The 14116-nt window shown below is 36.3% G+C and overlaps 1 protein-coding gene across 2 annotated transcripts in view; it reads left to right on the forward strand.

Annotated features, from left to right (window-relative positions):
* Positions 1-14116, forward strand: part of GABBR2 (gamma-aminobutyric acid type B receptor subunit 2) — a 446063-nt gene that overhangs the window by 182772 nt on the left and 249175 nt on the right. For both annotated transcript variants that reach the window (XM_031589113.2, XM_090137258.1), the window contains exon 3: positions 137-307. In XM_031589113.2, coding sequence (XP_031444973.1) covers positions 137-307 — 171 coding nt within the window. The remainder of the gene's footprint in view (positions 1-136; positions 308-14116) is intronic.

A 14116-nucleotide genomic window follows, 5' to 3' on the forward strand; every position in this document is an offset into this window, starting at 1 on the left:
AGGAAAGGTACTACTAGAGGATTGTGTCTTGTTGCACTGAGAAGAACAAAGTTTTTCTTCTGGCTGCCAGATGACTCATTGTGACTTTCCTTTCTTTGTTGTTTGTTTGTTTGTTTTGTTTTATTTTGTTTTTCAGCTTTCATTTGCAGCAACAACTCCAGAGTTGGCTGACAAGAAAAAATATCCTTATTTCTTCCGGACAGTGCCATCTGATAATGCAGTGAATCCAGCAATTTTGAAATTACTGAAGTATTACCAATGGAAGAGAGTAGGAACTTTAACCCAGGATGTACAAAGGTTCTCTGAGGTAAGCTTTGCATAATTTTTTTCCAAATAGCTGGTTCCTCCATTAATAGCAACAAAGTAAAAAGAAACAGACGTTCTGTTTCAGTCTTTTTTGGCTTTGTTGTACTAGGCAGTATCTGCCATACTGAGTAAACTTATTTCCATTCTGGGGCTTATGTCACTAGCAATAGTTAAAAACTACCCATAATTTCTTTTGTTTACTTTACACCCAAATCATTGCACCCAAGTGCAAAAAAAAAAAAGTCGCAATTGTTTTCTAGCAAAGGATCATTTTTTGCTCTTTGACTTGCCAAAGTGTATGATTTTGAAGGAAGCTTGTATCTTGGTTCAGCTAAAAGAGAGAATAAATCTAATTTCGTCTTGTTCCTCTCCTGCTCTGATTTATTTTAAGCATCAGTCTGAACACTGAGGGAGAAAATCTGCTAAGTGTATGGTTGAAAGAGTTGTAGGAGCTTACTGAGATAAAAGTGACTGCAGCCTCCAAAGTTGATGTGATCAAGTATTATGCACCCCCAAATCAGTTACCCTGAGCAACATTTTGCTCATAGAAATTGAAAGAGACTGTGGGGCAAGGGCCTTAAGCATGGCATTAGCAATAAAGCAGTTAAAAGAAAACATCTTATAAGTAATTAATTAGAGCAAGGCAAGGGAGTGAGTTGGCCAATTAATTGAGAGGCAAAACTAATAGAGGAGTGTCAGTTTCATATCTAGTGCTTTTTTTTTCCTTTTTCATCATTCATTAAAAAAGGCTGACTGTGATCTGAGCACTAATATAATTAAAACTAGTGAAGAGGGATAGGAACAGGTTAGAGTCTGCTTAGGTGAGTCAGATATTTTCAAATTTTGTCACAATTAATTCACTCTGAAGTACTTAAGAAATCTTAGATTCTTCCCTTATTGAGCTCTGAGAATTCAAGAAAAATAAGCATGGGGAGGGAAGAGACCTTTTTGTCTGTCTTTGCAAAATGCACATAAAGATAAAGGGAATTATAGACTAGTCAGCCTAAAATAAATTCCTGGAAAGATATTTGAACAGATAATCAACTGAGAAGTTCACAGAAGATAAAAAGATGCTAAACAATGGCCAAAATGAATTTGTCAAGAATAAGTCATGTAAAGCAAAGTAATTTCATTTGAAGACAAAATCACAGGTCTCAAGGAGATGGAGTAAGTGATAAATGTGATACTTTATGACTGTTTCTAAAGAAAACTGGTGAAACTTGATCATGAGAAAGATACTGTCTGTGACCAATATTCCTGCCACCAAGGTTAATTGTCATCAGATCAGGTGAATGTTTTGAAAATGAGTGCTGAGGTAAAAGGCAGCCAAAAAAGTGTGTATGCTTTATCCTCCTGTGTCTCGAAATTATAATTTCAAAGAGCCACTATCAGTGGCTCACTGTCAAACAAGAAGGATGGGATTCTGTCAAGTGGTTTTCTAGACAGCGGGAGAGATAAAATGTTTACTGAATGATCAATTGGTACCCATTTGAGAAGAGCTGGAAGCACTTTTGCAGAGGCAGAATTGGGATTTGGAGTAATCTTGACAAGTAGAAAAAGATTTTAAAATGAATAGTATGTAAATGAAAAAGTATAAAATACTAGACTACACTAATTCTAATTCAGCCCAGAGAAGAGGAGATTCCAAGGAGACCTGACAGTGGCCTTCCAGAGAGGGGCCTACAGGAAAGCTGGAAGGGACGTCTTCTAAAGGCATGTAGCAACAGGACAAGGGGAAACGGCTTTAAACTGGAAGAGGGTAGATTTAGACTAGGTATCAGGAAGAAATTCTTTACTGTGAGGGTGGTGAGACACTGGAACTGGTTGCCCAGCAATTTTGTGAATGCCCCCTTCCTGGAAGCATTGAAGGCCAGGCTGGATGGGGCTTTGAGCAACCTGGTCTAGAGGGAGGTATCCCTGCCTATAGCGGGGGATTGGAAGTAGATGATCTTAAAGATGATTCAACTCAGACCATTCTGTGATTCTACAATCTGTATATCTGATACAGGTAGAGTGACTTGGAGCTTCCTTTCTTGGCATTGCTCAAATCCTTTTGATAATGATTTTTGAAGTGGCCTGAATTCTATGGTTGTCAGTAGTACAACTATTAGTATCCTCTACAGATTCTTTGCATATGTTTGTACAGTTAAAACTATCCCTTCCACTGGATTAATGCTTCAATTGCGTAAGTCCTCTTGGTATAAGAGTATATACAAACTTCATCTGTTCTGTTTATTAAGTAGGGCAAGTTCATACCCATTGTGCTTCTGTGACCTCGATTTATTGGACTGTTGCCCTATTCTCATCCTCTGGGAGAAGAGTCTGTTCCACAAGTTAATGGTTCTATGGCGAAGGTTTATAGATGAGATTCTAAAATGTTGGGTTTTTTTTTTTTTTCTGGATTTTCAGTTTTAAGTGTTTGCTATGGCATAGAATCATAGGATTATTTAGGTTGGAAGAGACCTCAGGAGATTGTCTGTTCCAACCTACTGCTCAAAGAAAGGCTAGCTTTGATATTTATGGTCCCTGAAGAATTATGGGTGTTGCATACAGTTTTCAGAAGTCTTAACTACATTCAGTTTCTAGTTCCCAGGTGAGCTTTCAGCTGAATGGAGATTCTGCAGGAAATGATGCCTCTAGTTCTGTTACTCTCTAGTGCTAACTGCTTGGGATTGTATTTTGAATACAAACCAAGTGATGTTCTTGTGGTTTGTGTTTTTTCTATTTCATGGTTTGGTGTGAAAAGCCATGAGAAGGAAGTCAAGCTTAGCTATCAGTGACTGAAAACTGTTGGGAGCTGCCAGTGTTGCAGATGTAAAGGTTTCAGAACATGATTATGAAACAGGAAGGTGTAATCATCTTAGGATTTTCAAGTAATGCTGTATTTGCTAATCAGTAATTCTAATTTGCCTTTGTATTCTAGTGTTCCTTCCTACGTATTGCTCCTTTTGCTCATGTACCTTCAAAGTATGTTTCAAACTGAAAACTGTTACTTAATTGCACTTGTACACTAAGGAGGATTCAGACTTCAGTGTTTTATGATGGGACACTTCTAGTCTGTCTTCTGTTGTTTCTGTTTACTCCTCTGTCACATTAAAATTTGATTAACTTGCATTTAGCTTTCTACTTGGTATTATATTCATGATATTTCCATTTTTTTTAAATATATATTTCCCTTCCACTGAGAATATTGAATAGGACTGTTTTTAAAACAAGTTAAATTCTGTTCATCTTAAGTGACTCTTTATTTTTCTGTACTTCTTAATAGTCATCTCTTTATGTGATTTCTGTGCTTTTTCCTGGAAATAGTGAGAACTCCTAATGTAATTTTATCAGTGTAGGTGGCATTTCAAAAAGACAGAAGAAATGAAAAGTGTTCTGTAAGTTAATGAAACAGATTAAAATATATAAAAAATGGAAGATAAAATATTGCTGTGTGATTCTATCACCATCTTCACCGAGTTTATGGATCTAAAAATCTAAAAAACTAAAACCAAATTTCCCTTGTAAGTGGACAAAATGCTACTTTTTTGGCTGACATGACTAATATTCCTAAGATTTCTTCTTGTTCTGTATTTTGTGTAATGACATCTACTTTAAAAATCTGTGGCTCATCAGAATCCATTTTACCTAAAATGAAATCATATAGCACTTATTAATAAAAATTATCCCAGAAATATGATACTAGGAAAAAAAACTGATATAAAGAAAAGAAAGAAAAGCTGCTAGTAAACAGCAAGCCTTATCCAAGTAGTATGTGTCTATTTCTGTAGAGAAAGCAGGACAGAAGTCTACAAGTTTACCCAGAAGTTAATCTAGAAGTTTGTTGTGGACTTGCTATCTCAGTATGGACTCTGCAAACTAGGATCTGAATTAGTAGTCACTTCTGGTAAGAAGTTGGATAAGTAGATAAGATGAGGTAGTTACAGAGAAGCAGAGAAGGATTAGGCAGGGAAAAGAAATTAGGTATCTGGTGACCTTTCAAACGTTAGCCAAAAAGCAAGCCTGAGCACCAGTGTTTGGTGGCTATAGTTACAAACTGTGGAGACTTCAAGGTGTGACTGTGTTGTTTGACTTTTCAGGTTCTGAAGAAAGACAAAAGCAGAGACTTCCAGCCTCCGTCACATTTTCAAGAGGTGGTAGAGCAGAAAGAAATTATTATTTTTTCTCCAAGGATGAGTTTGAAAGTATAAAATTTACCAGATACTAGGAATGTTGAAGCTGAAGCTCCAAGCAATATCTAGTAATTTCATCCTTGGAGGAGCCCTGTACCCACATAGAGTGCAGTAATGTAGAAACACAGATACAAGAGATGTGAGACAGGAGGCAGTCAAGTATATGGGAAAAGGCATAGAGAGAAGAAGGTGAAAGCAGGCAAACAGACATTATAAATGTTATTGTTTAACTGCTGAACTTTTTCATACCATCTCTTTGTAATACTTCTTTGTTATTTTCACCAAACTAGGTTGCATACCTTGAAAGCTATGAACTATTGATGTGAAAGTGCTAGTAAAACAGAATCTGTATTTAATCTGCCTTAATGCATTTTTGTTTGTTTGTTCATTTTTTTCCTTTGCAAAATCTTACAAGTTCCTGTTCTCAAAAGCCCAAATCTTCTCCCCAAAATAGTTCCAGAGAGTTTAAAATCTTAGGGACAGCTTACTTCAAATTCTCCTGAGCTTGTGAAGAAGAATATCTTTCCCTTTTCTATCTGGTAATTTTGATTTTCTATAATTTGATACATTAAAATCTTCATAGACAGCTTATAAAAGTTGTTTCTTCTAGTATTGCGGATACTATCCATATATATGAGAAAATAAATATTTGCTTGTTTGTTTCTAAGTGGTAGAACTCATTGCAGGAATTTAAAATAACAAAGAAATGTAAAGAGACCTAGACATTCATTGTAATAAATAACTTTAGAATCTGTAAAGACATTTAGGCTTATAAAATGCAAGTTATCGTTGGCTGGAATTTTTGGTAGAGCATGCATAAGTGTATTTTTGTCCTTTTGTGAAATTATCATCCATGCGAAGAAACTTTTTTTTCTTGTGGCAGTAGTATTTTAAGGAATAATTTTCACCTTTTCTTTTGTTTCCCATTATCCATTTTCATTAGCTTCCAAAAACAGAACACACACACACACACACACACAAAAAAAAAAAAAAAAAGAGGCTACAACATCACCTGGTAAAGAATTGCAGCAATCATTGTATCTGTTTATTTTGCACTGAAGGCAGGCTCAACTATCAACCTAAGTAGCCCCAGGATTCCCTTGAGCTGACAACATCCTTGTTAAACTTCAGGTGTATTAAACAAAACCAAATCAAACTCAAGATTTTTTTTAAGATAAGTGCTCACCACTTTTATCTTTAAACCTAATGTTGTGCATGTGAGACAGACTGGTATTTCCAATATCAGATAAAGCAATGGAATGATCACTACCTTCTCTTGAGCCTGCAGAACTCTAATGGTTCATGACTGAGAGATTCCATTTAGTTGAGTTTCTTAATGCATACAATATAATAATCATCATTTTATCTGAAAATAAGACAAATCTGAACTCAAATAAAATTGCTCTTAGGATATACTGAAGAAATGGTCCAAGACAGTGTTTCTTGTGACAGATATTAGAATTGCATGTTACTAATATGACTGCATCATCCTATTTCTTTTTTAGATTTTGCTATGCTTTGATGTTTGGGTGGCTTTACAGTTTTTTGTTTGTTTTTGTTATTTTATATAAGATGAGAATGCAAGGATGAAATAAGATTTTGAACAGTGATTTATCTATTTAACTAGCAAGCATTTCCCCTCCCTCCAACCCCAGTGTTTTGATGGGAGGTCTAATTATCTTCCATTCATCAGACAGTTGTAGGATATTTTAAAATTAAAATCAATAGTGCTGTGATAAGTTTTAAAAGTTGTGCACATAAGATAATATGTTAATATAATATTGCCTAATTCAGAAGGGAATAAGTTCACTGAAAGAAGTATTTTTGAAACAATTTATTACAATTCAAGGTTTGGGTTGTTCAGAAGTTACGATAAAATTCATGGAATGTCTTTTGGAATGGTGAACCTTCCTGGAAGAGTATGAAAAATTAACAGAATCCATTCCCTTTGAAAGCTCATCTGGAGTCAAGAAGAAAATACATCTCTTAAACTGCTTGAAGTTAAGCATGTGTTGTACTGGTGTACTGGTTTATTTGAGTTCATATTGTGACTTCTAGAAATTTTGAACACTGCTAAAATATTAGACTTATCATAGTTGTCCAGGTTTTTGGCAAATATTCAGAAGTCATGAGATTATGGGGAAGTCATAGGATTATGACATAGCAGGGAGAAATCTGAGAGACAGAATCTTATCCTATGTTTATCTCCATTTTTAGAAAACAGTCTGTGAGCTCATCTAAAGAAAAGAGGCATTTTAAGGTGAAAAGTATCCTACAATGTTAAACTGAATGTCTTGTCTGAATGAGAGTGTGCTTTTGAGAGATGTGACTCAACAAATTTAATGGCATTCTTCATACCTACCATTTTTCCTAAGAATTTTTATTTGTCACTGGTATATTCTAAGCTTTTTTTTTTTTTTTTTTCTTTTTTTTTCCCCTCAGTGATTTGCACTAGGCTAATGTTTTTTATAATAATGACTTTCTAGTCACTTTCATGTCTTGGAATAGGGTTCCAAATTTTGTCTGATGAAATCATCCTAGTTGCAGATCAATGCAATAGTTTGAGCAACTCACCTGTATCAAAACACTTAGAAATGCAGGAAACCGCTGTCTGATGTTTCCTGTTTCCAAATCTCATGGCTTAGTTCTGTAGCACCCTCAGGTCATCTTCTGCAAAGCTGCTTTCCAGATGGGCAGCCCTCATCCACTTTCCAGAATTTGTTGTTCTCTCACCTTCTCGGGGATTGAGGTGAGGTTGACAAATATGTAGTTCCCTGTGTCTTCTTTTTTCCTTTTTTTGGAAACAGGAGGGACATTTGTATTCCTCCAGTGCTCAAGCACCTCCCCCAGTTGCGATGGTCATCCAAAAAGGGGTAGTACAGGATACATGGTAAGCTTCCTAGATTTTCCTGGATTTTCACAGATCCTAAGATGTGGGCGATGTTTTCAAATTCATTTCCTTCTGAAACTCCTTCATTCGTAATACTACAGCTGAAGCTTGCACTATTTTAATATTAATTTAAGCTTTGCATTTATAAGATGTTTTATGGCCTATTGACCACTACTCTTTGTATACAATCTTGCAACCAGTTCCTCATCTACCAAACATCAAGTCCATGTCTTTCCTATTTGGAAAGAATGATGTTATGGGAAACCATGCCAAAACCTTACTGAAGTCTAAATGAATGACATGAATGTCTCTTTCCTTGTCCACTGCCACAAATCAGTCCAGATCAAACAAGCTACTTGGACATTATGTTAGTATTCCCTGGTTGAATTAGTGCATGAACACTTAGCACAAGTTTCTAAACTGCACCTGCTGTCAATACAGCAAGTTAAAGAGGACTTGAGTCAACTCTTTCTGTAAATGTCAAAAGGTAAATTTATATACTTGTTGAAAGGAAAGCTGTAAATAGGAATTAAATTCATTAGAAATGTTTTGGCAGTGTCTTTCGTCTTAATTTCCAGATCTCTCTGCAGTTGCTCTGATACTACATGATCTTTTAAGTCAGCTGATAAGGATAGGTCAGTAAAAATGTTTAGACTCCTTTTCCCCAGATCCAAGATACATGAAGTTTGTTTGTTCTTCTTTCTTACGTGATTCGTAGAGTGATGTTTGTATCTCTTTTGGATGCATTCATTATGTCAGATTCAGAGATTTAAAAAAACTCAGGACAGGGATCTGGGAAAGTTATCCAAGAGACAATACTGAGATTCTCGTGTATTTTAAATCCAGCTCTTTTAGTGCCTGATTTAGTGGTTGACAACACTGCTATGGCAGGGGAATTGGAACTAGGTGATTTTTGAAGTTCCTTCCAGCCCAAGACATTCTATGATTCTGTATATTCAGGAATCACCTAAACCAGATTGCTACAGTCTGTGGGTATTGGAGGCCAATCCTTTCTCTAGCAGCCCTGCTTCTGCAGATGATAATATTTTCAACTTATCTTCTCTTTCGAGAACTCACCAAGGACCTGAAAGTTCCATATTCTGTTCCTCTCTGTTTGAATCTTCTCAAAGTAATTCACACCACATCAGCCAGCCACTAGAACTGATCCCTAATCAGTAAAGCCTCAGACATCTGCATTGTTTTCTGGCAGTAACTCCAAGTACTTTTTCTACTGCAGTAAATGGGAGCACTGCCCATTTGAGAAGGGTACGGTGTGGGTGGAAAACAAGGATTGTATCCAGATACTCTGAAACAAACCCACAACAAGAAATGCTTGTATTTGCTCTGTACTGCTCTGAGGGAGGAAGGTGGGTGGTGAATTCCTGTACTGCAAATAACACGTGTACTAGAGGGAGAAGGATTCCAGAATAGCATTAGGTAGCATTATAGAGAGCATTTTACTCATTTCACTTACAAAACTTTTTTTTAAGGTGGATGTTGACTTGGCAGTTAGGGTGATGAAAATGAACAGATGTTGGTTTTTCTCTAGTCACAATTAGTAACATCTCTCAAGCAGGAGTTTCTTTAGTGTAACTTTGTTTGTAGCAGGTGGACACAGTGGAAATTTGATCTGATGCATTTTGCATCCCTAATCTAAATAGGGGTCTAGAAAACCTAAAGCTACACCATGAGAAACAAGAAGTTATATGATGTTAGTTGGTTCTGCTGGGCAGGGCAAGTCTTCCTTAACAGTTCTTTGTGATCGACTACAACTCAATCGCAGAGAAAAAACATCAGACAGAAAAACAGGTGTCAGAGACTAGGGGAAACTTGTGTCATCTCCGATGCATATCCCAGGATGCAGTCTCTCTTCCTAATAAATAAATAAAAAGCATGTAGGAAAATATATTGCTCAAATTATATGTGTGGGAAAGAGAAAGCTTTGCAGTTATCAGGAGAGGTGCTTTGCATGGTGATTGCTGAAACCATGGCTTCCAATAGAAGCAAGGTTTCCTCTATAAAACATACCTCCTGTTGAATTTGGAACTCTTCTCATCCCTGGTTGCACTTGCTTTCAAGCAGAGAGCACAAACAGTCCTGTCTGCAGTCCCAAAGTAGGAAGTGTAATGCTTTTCCCAGATCTAACTTGGCCAAATTTCCTCCTTTCATTTGTGCTGAACTTTGAATCTTGTCATGACTTCAATTTGAAAACTTCCACTCTTTGATTCTTCTGCCTGCTGCTGTTGTTCAGTTGTATGGTCAACTGTACTCTTAATTTACCTACAGTGATCTTTGATATGAGGTATTAAATATTTTTTAAAGAGGGAGAGATTGTAGAATCCAGCTGCAGCGACTTTATCAATGAAGTGTATTGTCATTTCCTCCAAGCCATTTGTATAGAAACATTCTAACTGCTGGCATTGCTCTGTTTCATCAAGAAGTCTACATCTCTTTTCAAGACATCTTCTCTAAGACTGTAAAATAACAATTTGTGTTAACATCAGAGTCACCAATTTAGAGATGGAATATAGGGAAGTCTGTTTCAAAATACTTAGAACAAATTGTATTTATCTGCCTTTTTAAAATAGTGTTTTACATTCAGTCCTGACAATCATAGTACAAATTCATAAGAGTTCAGAGACCCCTAGGCTTGCAGAGATACAAATTGCTTATGCAGTGTATTGCTTGCAAAGTTCCCAGCTCTGATACTGTTCAGAGCTATACTGAAAAACTTCTTGCAGTTCCAGACTTCAGGGTTGTCTGCATCACACTGAAATGCTATACCCTGAAGAAGAAGAGGAACGAATATATGAATTATCATTTGATTATGATACACTGCAATATAGTGTGTAGCCTTCAGCTCTTCTTTTGCTTTCCACTCGTTTTCCTCACTTTAGCTTTATTTGTTTATTTTCAGCCCATGATGTTCTGATGTACTAGCAAACTAATTTGCCTACAGCTTAGTAAAACATCAAGGTTTTTTTTGTTTGCTTTTGGTTTGGGTGGGTTTGTTTTTTTTTTTTTTTCTCTCTGTCAGGTCTAATAATTGCAAAAGTGTTTGCTCTTGTACTGGTGGAGCAGACAAGTGCTCTGTGTTACCCTTGTCAGTCTTCTACAATTTGTCCTGAGGCCTGTCCTTAAACCAGCTTTGCTTCACTTTCCAGTTTGCTTAAATGAAAACCCACATTATTTGCTTTCTGGGTTTCTGTGATGCATTCCATCACTCATAGTTTCATTACTGCTTTCTTTTATATGAATATTAAGCACTTTAATACAAATGCTTGTCAAAGACAAAGCGCAGCAGCTTGTCAGCGCCCTTTCAACTGGAAACTTGTTTTCAACATTTCTGTTCTCTTTGGAATTACTTTTCCTTTGTGAAGTTTACAGATACAATACTAAAGAAATCCCCGCAGACCTGACTGCCTTGTTTAGCTTCAACATCGTGTCCTTTAAATATTTTGCAAACTTGCTCTGCTGTTTTTTTTTTTATTATTTGTTTGTTTGATTCTTTGTTTTTCCACAGAAAATATTTCCCATCAATTTCTTAAATTTACTTTTGATTGAGCTTTTTTTTCTCAGATAGGATTTTTGTATATTGTTGACTTATTCCTTTAGGCAAACTTTAACAGCAGAACTACATAAAGATAGATTCTGGCCAGATTTGGTAAAACAGACATTTTTCCATCATGTAAAGACTGGATGTCGATTTGGCCTTCTTAAATATTCACTGCACTGAAGGTGTGTGAACTATGTGCTTCAGCCTTAGTGAACTATGTGCTTCATCTGTAATGATGAGAATTGAGAATGTGCAAGCAGATTTGTCTCACAGAGGCTACAATGTGCACCCTTTGCTAGCAGAATTCGCTGTTTGTGATTTGTTTTGCATAGTGTTGGCCATCTAAACAGTGGTGTCTAGTCTAAGCTGATCATTTAAGTTCTTTTTATAGCCAGTAAATACCTCTCAACCTAAGTTGAGGTGTCTCAGTAGAAAAAAAAATATATATGGTATATCGAAGATTCCTGCAGCTTTCCATTGACTAGTTTTAAATTAGGAACCACAAGGGTCTCCCTCCCAGATTATGACCCTCTGTTAAGAGAAAGGATAATAGAGGTCAAATGCACAAGCTGCAGGATGATGAGAAAAAAGAAGGCTTCGGGATCTCTGAGCTGGAACTGTTTCTTAGCTGACCTGGGGCAATTTCTGGGCTTTTCTCACAAAGGCTGCTCCTGCAGCTCCCCTCCCCCCCAAAAAAGGAAAAACACCTTGCTATATAAAGCCAATACAAGTTTATGACAAAATCAACAAACCAAATACTTCTGTCTGAAATGAATAACTAGCAACTACTGGCCTAACATATCTACATAGCAAGAAATGTGTTATATGCAATTAAATTGGTGATTTTTTTTATTCCTCTTGTAAGAGTATCACTTCTGCTGAATGACAATTTACCGGTGTGTAGTAATTCACAATTTGGTATAGCAGTAGGAATTCTGTGTCATTTTAAAATAAAAATGTTGGCTTGTACTGAATACACATTCATTTTCAGTTTTCTGTATGATAGACCTCATTCTTGTGAAATGTAATTTAAGAACATGAGCATGAGATGGTCCACTAGAAGAAAGTTAACTCCACAGTTTCATTGCAGCCAGGCTCAATACATCACATCACTGCTTCATGCTCTGGTGCCTACCAGGGAAGCAGAAGCTGACAGTATTTTTCAATAGTGGATCTTAAGTAGATAGAAAGAACTTGGTTTTTTAAAATTTTCTAAAGATGTTTATTCTAATTTTGGCAATGTGGACACTGAGGTACAAATCAGTGAAGGATATCTTTTTCCTAATTAGAGTCGGATAGAATGCCTGTAAAAAGTTCAGAATATGGAGACTTGGTAATAACTCTGGCATGAAAATTTTGTTCCATAGTCAAAACCCAGATTTCCTTGTTTGCTGAAGAAAAATACTGCAAACTTTATCTCATGGATGCATAATTTTGTTGTTTGCCATGTATTCATGCTCAAGAGCACCAGAAAGCTTGCAAACTTACTCTTTTTTTTTTTTTGGTCACTGTCCGAATGGCTGGTGATACACATTAAAACATGTATCTTACTGTATTTTACTGTATGTTATGTATTTTTGTCTGCAAGACTAAAGTGACGAGTTAGAAAATCTCCTTAAGTAGGTAACTTACCATTTATCATGTACAGACATCATTCAGTTCCGTCCTTATCCATCTTGGAGCTCATTTAGTCTCTTACTGGAGTCTTTTTTCAAATTGCAAATCAATCTTATGGCATGGTTTTCTCTGAATTTCCAGGTGTTGGTTTTTTTTGGGGGGAGGGAGAGGAGGTAGGGAGTGTTGGTGTTATTTATTTATTTATTTATTTTGGCGTTGCTCTTAATGGAAAAAACTGGATAGAATTGGCTAGTTCTAGTCTTGGGAAATGACTGCAAAGGGACTCCAGGTTCTTTAAGCATACATCTTTTTTATAAGTGTGTCTCTTGAAGAGTATGTGTTTTTGCAAGTGGGCACCAACTGCTTTCAGTCCATGTTGCAATCCAGACAGATGCTGGTGAGTTCCAGTACACCCAACTAGCTGTGAGTAGGGCTAAGTAAGAAGGCCATTGAACAGTTGTCTCCTAATGCCTAAAAGGTACAGAACATTTTTTTCATGTCAGATTGTTGTTAGCTCTGTCGGGATACAGAAGAGTGAAGTCTGATTCCATGTGATTTGTGAATTCCAAGTGTAATACTTAATGCTGAAATAGAAAGGGCTGTGACAACACAAAGCATACATGATCAAGGAGATGATTGCCAGTTCATAACAAGTAGCCATAATTTCTACCACCTTACTAGCCAGTTGCACTAAGACAAAGAACGAAACTTCCTGCTTAATTATAGCATAAAACTAATCAAGTAATGCTCAGGCAGCCTTGAAGATTTTGTCCTCTGGTTTCCATAATGTATTAGGGATTTCATCTCAGACAGTCCTGGTAAATTACTTGTATTTTTGCATCATTTGTGTTTAATCCAGTCCTTGTTACACAAGGAAAGAAAAGGAAAGAAAACTTCTATTAAAGTAATGGATAAATTTGGCTTTACTTTCTTAAACCAAATAGCTTATATTAATGTGACTCTGGGAGATTCTTCTGTAGGAAAAGAGACTGTGAAGTCAGTAAAATGAAAAGATGCCTCAGTGGTATTTTTAACTACATTGCTGTAAGAGACCCACTGAAGTAAGGATATTTAAGACAATGTGCTGAGATGCAACATAATACCTGTTCAGAATCCCATTCAGAATAATATAAAATGTTCTGTACAATTTACTTATAAAGGACCTGATTATAGTATATACCAGAATTGTGATTTAAAGAGATCAAGAAAAAGATGCTAGAAGGAAAAAAATTCAGAACCTTGAGATCTGCCAGAGGAGAAGAGAAAAAGCCAGAGCAATTAATGAAAGCACTAAAGTGTTCAAAAAGATGTGTACAAAAGCCAGGGGAAAATTTCTTGTCAAAAAGGACTTTTCACAGGTAACTGGAGCCCGTCTTTAGCTGACAATTGAAATCTCAGTGGAGGAAGTACATGAACCAAACTGAGAAGCTCAAGTGCAGAAAATTATCACCACCATATGGCATCCTTCTGAGGATTGTGAAGTAAATAAAGTGTGAAATAGCCACGGGACAGTGTGGGAAATGTTGGTGCACGATTTTCTTCAATATTCAAAAAACTGTTTTATACAGCTTC

Source organism: Phasianus colchicus, chromosome 3, assembly GCF_987193195.1.
Source record: "Phasianus colchicus chromosome 3, bPhaCol1.hap1.1, whole genome shotgun sequence".
Lineage (NCBI taxonomy): Eukaryota > Metazoa > Chordata > Aves > Galliformes > Phasianidae > Phasianus > Phasianus colchicus.